General features: G+C 36.4%; 1 protein-coding gene across 1 annotated transcript in view; it reads left to right on the top strand.

Moving 5' to 3' along the window:
* Rim (Rab3 interacting molecule) overlaps positions 1–7,500 on the top strand; it is a 95,411-nt gene that overhangs the window by 19,295 nt on the left and 68,616 nt on the right. The window contains exons 4-6 of the mRNA XM_085655393.1: positions 1,102–1,362; positions 2,138–2,368; positions 3,362–3,602. Of these exons, the coding sequence (XP_085511519.1) occupies positions 1,102–1,362; positions 2,138–2,368; positions 3,362–3,602 (733 nt within the window). The remainder of the gene's footprint in view (positions 1–1,101; positions 1,363–2,137; positions 2,369–3,361; positions 3,603–7,500) is intronic.

Consider the following 7,500-nt stretch of genomic DNA (forward strand, 5'->3'; position numbering starts at 1 on the left):
AAAAGGAAGAAAAAAGTAAGTGACAAAAGGAAGAGTGCAAGAGTGCGTTCGACGCTTTACGCGAGTGTATCCACAAGTACGATAGTTTTTTTTTTATTGGATTTCTTCGTCGATTTATCTCTGTCCTCTTTTTTTTCCGTGTAAGTGAATAATCAATATTTTTTATCCAGTTATCTCTTCCTTAAAATATATATATATATATATATATATATATATATTTCCTTGGAGTTGCATCATCCGTTGAAATCAAATTCAAATCAATTTGTTCTAGATATTATAAATCGATCGTTTGCGTTAAATTATTAGACGTTTCTTTTTTCTTCTTTTTTTTTTCTAGATAATTGATAATTTGTATTAATAAACGAGCATACGAGAATGTTTCATGAGAACGCGTGACACGAGTTTTCCAATTTGTCGTACGCGCCACACCGTTAACGTTCGTCACTCGATTCCAGTCTATAGTAGTTCGAGAACTACCACCAGGTGCCGCATGCTTATCGCACAAAACCACCCCCTAACGACCACCCTATGACTTTACTAGTGTAGTTCATGACGCCTCACTGGATACCGCATATTGCTCAACGCAATATACGCACCCAATTAAGATCTTACCAAGTTGAAATGACATACATCATTCACGTTTGATACTATGATTTTTTAAATAGTAACAGCACAACAGTACATCGATCGCAATTCCAATTTCTTTATTCGAAAGAAAGAAAAGAAAAAAAATAAAAAAATGAAAAAAAAAAAAAGAAAATAAGAAAATAAAAATTATATTAATGTAGGAGAGCACAGATCCATAAAGGGATTCTTTCCTTTAATTTTTCTCATTCTTATTGTTGTTGCTGTTTTCTTTTTTCTATTTTTTTTTCTTTTTTTTTTTTTTTTTGTGGCGATATTAGATTTAGGATCAGGCCCACGATCCAAACGAATTGATTTGATTTCGAATTTAGGCATCATTATTAGAAGAATCCTATGAGATTTCTCGAGAGATTTTAGAATCGATCGTAGGAGAGTTTATAAGCGTGGAAAAGATTTTCATCGATGAGAGAGAATGAATGAAATATAATCGTTAACGAGTATGTTCGATAAATTTAGGAAATATGGGTGTGCATCCTCTGTCGGAAGAAGCAAGAGGTCCTTACGATGACGAAGGCAGGTCTCGGTGCCGCGGACAACGCGATGCTGCCACGAATGCAGGAGGACATGCAGGTGGGTGGTCCTCCGGGACTCGTGGACCAAACTCAGGATAAGAGGCCGAAACTCGAGAGGGCGCACAGCGCAGCCGAGAAGGAGAACCTGCCTTTGCTGCAAAGAAGCGGAAGTCTGCTCAAAAGGCAGTATTCCCAGCAAGAGCAGGTGTGCTTTACCACATTTACATATTATCCGATGCTTTTAACCCTTTAATCGCCTGCCCGAAGGACACCCTGCGAGAACACATAGGTACCTAGTATTCTACACCTTCCGCAAACACCTTCGCGATCCTTGATTACGTAATCGTTTGGACTCAGTCTCGGGGCTTGATTAATGGCGAACACGAGACACCGGATATGGTTATAGACCAACACACCTGGCACGAGAATTCGTAAGCGTCCAAATGGTACTCGCACGATTTTACAAAACACAATTCGATGCACGAATGAACAGCACGATAACAAACATTCTCTCGATTGCTATTATTATTATTATTATTATTATTATTATTATTATTATTATTATTATCATTATCATTATCATTATCATTATCATTATCATTATCATTATCATTATCATTATCATTATCATTATATTAATTATATTGTTTAGCGTATTCATTTTATAGTAGGATCAATGCTATGCGATTCTCAGGTCTTAAAGGGTTAAAGCGACGCTTAATATTAGAGCAATGGAGAAAAAGAGAGAAAGAGAGAGAGAAAGATAGAAAGAGAAAGAGAGAGAAAGAGAGAGAGATAGTCATGTTAAATGTAATGCTTAGCTCAGGATAAAACTCAACGAGATCGGCCTCAGTTACCAACTTTCAACGATTGTGAGAACGTATGTTCTCGATCGGCGCACCTTAAAGTTTCCATTATCGTCGGGGAGAATCAGACGTCGGATAATAAAAAAAGGAAAAATGTGCTCTTTGCAAGCGCAGGTTCCAGGACGTCGGGTGTCCACAAGTGATAGCGGAGTAGAGATGTCTGTTTCACCTCATTCGAGAAGTCTACCGACACCCCATGTAGTCGTTGGTTCGTATCCCGTTCAACAAACTCCAAGACATCCTGGAGCCTACCCCGAGGACGATCCTAGTCTGTACAGGGGTGAAATCGACGGTCTCATGAGACAACATCCACAAAATTATCCGAGGCAACGACCGATCTATCAGGTTCGTTTATTCTCTTCCCCAATAATCGCATGGCCTTTCTTCTTCTACTTCTTCTACTTTTTTTATACTTCTACTTCTTCTTCTTCTTCTTCTTACGCTTTTTTCTCTTTTCTTCTTTCCTTTTTTTTTCTCTTCTCCTTCTCTCTCTCTCTCTCTCTCTCTCTCTCTCTCTCTCTTTTAATTGACGAACGCAATAACGCATCCCAAAGCGTGCTAGTTAAAGAATGACGCTTGCGTATGTAATTGTATTTATCTGTATTTGTATGTATCTGTGGACGAACGAACGAGCACGAATTCAAACTACAAAGGACAACGTCCGAGAGCAATATAAACAGATGTCTGTTTATATATCGCCCAGCTATCGGATCGCGTTCTATTTATTTGGCACGATACTAACCGGGACACACACGACATTCGCGTTCAGTAGATGTTTGACGATTGTATAGGATACTAAAGCTTATTACGATCGCTTCGACGAGTGCGAGCCTTCTTTCTTTTTCTTCTTAACATTAATTCACTTTTAGATATTTTTAAACGACAAACAAATGCTTATTCACGCTTTATTAATATTGGATATATTAATCTCTAACTTTATTAACTCTCTTCGATTCGAAAGCATTAATTATATGAACGGAAGACTAATAAAAGGACGAGAATGATATTTTATGTGACCCAATGACATTCCACATAGGTACGTTGTAATTATTTAATCGATTTTTTATCCGATTTAATTACATTTACAATGATATTAATGATTTTCTGTTACTTCTCTTTCTACATGTATACATATATATATTGGATTTATATATATATATATATATATATATATATATATATATTGGATTGTATAATGAAATGAAGATTAATATTAATGTCGAATGTTTTGAAATATTTAAATAAAAATTGTCAGAGACAATGAATGAAAGAAAGAAAAGATATGAACAGATGGTAATAAAATTACATTATTGGAAATGATATTGTTACTTCTGACAGGATCAGAACTCTGACATTGCAATGGCGTATGGTCAATCAGGGACAGAGACCGGTCCTTCGCGTGGACCGGTACATCCCTCGCAACAACATACTGTGGTACATCAAGCGCAAGGTACGCATCCCTCTCAATCAACTGCCTCAGGTCAGAGTACTCTTCAGCAACAAAGAAGTTATAGTAGCAGCGAGGAAGAACGAAGTACGCCAGAATGTGGTAGCGACGAGCCTGACGAGTCCGAGAAGGGTGAGTCCATTCGTAATAATCATTAAAATGAATCTCTTTTAATCGATTTAATTATTATTATTAATCGCACCGTCGAATTATAATATTATTCTTATTATCATTATTATCATTATTATTATTATTAATTATCATCATCGAAATCGTTATACATATATATGTATATATAGTTTGTTTATCGTACGAAGATAAACGTTAAAGGAGAAATGAACAATCGATAAATAATTAAGCTCAAGTAAATCTTTCGAGGGAATATTTTCAATATTCGAAAATACTCTAGTATACGGATATTTATATACGGACGGCCATTGTATTTTCTCTCTCACTCACTCTCTATGTCTATTTTCAGTGTTTTTTTTTCCTTTTCTTTTTCTCTCTCTCTCTCTCTCTCTCGATGTTTACGATTTTCGTAAGACTCGAAGGACGAAAATCGTTGTCGAGATCGCACACAATAAAGAGAGAGAGAGAGAGAGAGAGAGAGAGAGAGAGAGAGAGAGAGACAAAAAGAGAAAGAAAGAAAAAGAAAAAGAGAGAACGTACTCGTATATGTTAGCACCTAAGGGGGTCAGCGTCGCCCTTGAAAATAGGTGCACGGGAAAAGCATGGCCATTCCGTGTCAATGAGTATCTAGTTTACGAAGAGAACGGCTGCACTTGTATCACGATATATTTACAGGCAGCCAAGCCGAGGAAGGAAAGCGTAATCGACCGATCAACGCTCTCTCACAGTCTATAAACTTTCAGTGGGGGTCGTTATTGGTTTGTGTTCTCTCTCCCTTTCCCTCTCCCTTTCCCTGTCTTTATCTCTATACCTTCGATGATATCAATAGAAAATCTTCCATAGAACTTTTTTCATACTCGATATTTGTTCTTTTAAAAAATATCATATCAACAATGATATTTATACATTACACGCATATATATATATATATATATATATATATATATGTATATATACATATATATGTATATATGTGTGTGCATGTGTATTGATTATATCGTAGGAAGATGATTCGAATTGATAATGTGAGATAGTATTAGTAATAGTAATAGTAAAGAAAAAATTTGTAGAATCGAGAAAGTTGAATTTACAAGTGGTTTCATGGGGGGTCTCTTTTTCGAGAGAAAGCGAGATAGATAGATAGATAGTTAAAGAGAGAGAGAGAGAGAGAGAGAGAGAGAGAAATAGAGAAAGAGCACGTGCAGTCATGATGTTAGAGAGGGGAAAGGGAGAAAGAGGATTCGTTCGTGGTTTGCATGGAGTTTGATCGAAGGTAGGGCGACACGAAGACAAGTTTCTATCGATCGTGTGGTATCCTCCACACAAACATGATACACGTACATACACATATACATACACATTATACACAATGAAGATATACAATGCAATCGCGAGTTTTATATAGTATCGTATCGTATCATATTCGTATCATATGAGGACTCGTATTATCAACGATTTAAAGAATTTTATTAAAAGTCTATGGCGTCCTCGAGAAAAATCTATGGTATCCCATATATTATTATTATTATACGTTGCTTTGAATTTTTCTAATGTTTAATCGTTTAAATAGATCCGTATAGGTACGAGTAAATAAATAGATGTAATTATCTAATAAGATATTTTCTAATTAGTAGATGATCAATTATTTGTTGCATCGACGATCTAAATGAAGATAGATAAAGAGGATACAAAGAGAGAGAGAGAGAGAGAGAGAGAGAGAGAGAAAGAGACATAATAGAAATAGTGGAGGTGACAATGGAGGAGGCGACGTGTACGTAGGTAACCGTGTCCTCATATGTATGTATTATATATACACGTACATACGTACATATGTAGTACGTGCTTTACAGTTGATTAGACTCGAGATCGGCGAACCGTGAACCGATTCATCCAGGTGCGCATCGTCGGTAGAGAAACAGAGAGAGAGAGAGATAGGTGTACATCGAAGACAGGAATAAACTCTTCCACGCTCTCTTCGACTACCTTTGTAACCCTCCTCGTTCTTTATTTAATATACCTTCTTTTTTCTCTTCTCTCTCTCTCTCTCTCTCTCTCTATTTTTTTTCTTTTTTCTCCTTCCTTTCACCGACACATCGAAGGTCGTCCGATATAATATATAATGTAATCCATTTTGCGCGACGTATAATTCCCGTTAAAATCGCGGGAAAATTTCTTTTTTTATTCTTACGTATATATATATATATATATATATATATATATATATATATATATATATATACCATATAGATATATCTAAGGTAGGAAAATTTTCCACGAAATTTTTCTCCCTTAATCGATACGAAATTCTGTCTAGGGTTGTTAGAGGGGTGCTTTAGAAAATGTATACATACATACATACATACATACGTATGTATCTATTAGTGTGTGCAAATGGTAAAATCGTTTTCTATATTACCGACCGCACATCAAAATAAAATCAATCGTAATCCCTTATTTTTCAAGGGTCGTTTGCATTTGATTGTACATAATTCGAATTGTTGAAATATACGAAAGAAATTTTAATATTCAGGCATTTAATATCATTCTTAGAAGTCCATTCTTCGAAGATTTTTTTCATTTCAAATGATTTTCCTTCTCTCTCTCTCTCTCTCTCTCTCTCTCTCTCTCTCTCTCTCTCTCTCTTTCTTCCCACAATTCTTTGGTAGTTCGATTTTGTCAAAGTTCACCATGTGTAGAGAAGAACGTAGACAGTATCGTTCGTTCGGCACGCGAGATATCCTCGATCGTATTACCCGATATCGTGCATCACGGCATACCGTTCGATATCCTGCGGGAATTCTCATGTTCTGCACTCTTAGTCTCCTCGTCGTTCGTTGCATTGATCCTTGCAGACGTCTCCCTCCCTCTCTCTCTCTCTCTCTCTCTCTCTCTCTCTCTCTCTCTTTCTCTTTCTATGTATATATATATATGTTTTTTTGTCAGTTTCGGTCATCTATCTATCTATTTATTTATCTCCCTCTCCTTTCCTGTCATCCCAACAATTTTTCTCTTACGTTTTTTTCTTACTCCTACTTTAATTTCTCTCTCTCTCTCTCTCTCTCTCTCTCTCTCTCTCTCTTTCTCCTTCTTTTTTTTCCTCTTTTTTCCCCTAGCGATACACCCACGCATAGGTCGTGACGTCACTCAGCAGCTGCACGTGGGCGAATTCAAACATATCCCCCTTCTTTTCGATCTTCTCCCTCTCCCTCCCTCTCTTTCTCTTTCTCTCTCTTTCTTTTTCTCTTCCTTTTTCCTTCTTTCACCATTTCTCAATCTCTCTCTCTCTCTCTCTCTCTCTTCTTTTCTGTTTCCTCTTTTTTCATTTCTCTTTTTCGCAAGCTCGCTCTTCATACTCTCCTTGTTCTCCTCGTCAAAGGTAAAATAAAAAATCGTAGGAAGTCAGAGACGAAGCGAAAAAGATTTTCCCTGCACTTTACCCCCTCCATATGTTTCACTCATTCACTGAACCTTTATATTGTGTGTGTATATGTATATATATATATATATATATCTTAGTACACAAAATCTCGTAGTGTACCAGTTGCTACTTATTTGAAATCTCCTTAGGGTCTTACTATGTACAAAAAAGGGCGTACGTAAATATATATATATATATATATATATATATATATGCACGTTAATTTCGTTCGTTCTTTGACTTTCTCTCTCTCTCTCTCTCTCTCTCTCTCTCTCTCGCTCTCTCACTTTTTCTTTCTCTCTTACTTTTTATCAACACTAATAGCAGTAAGGTTTTTATGAAGCTTGCAAATTATATATGCATTCACTCGACGATTCCAAATGCGTATAAGCCGTAGTCGAATGATGACGATAGCTCTGGTTGGAGCTAAAACGAACGAGAACGATCAGTTCTCCAATTTCAATGAGATTCAATACTCGTGTA

Source organism: Vespa mandarinia, chromosome 2 (assembly GCF_050613455.1).
Source record: "Vespa mandarinia isolate Hongniang chromosome 2, ASM5061345v1, whole genome shotgun sequence".
Classification (NCBI taxonomy): domain Eukaryota; kingdom Metazoa; phylum Arthropoda; class Insecta; order Hymenoptera; family Vespidae; genus Vespa; species Vespa mandarinia.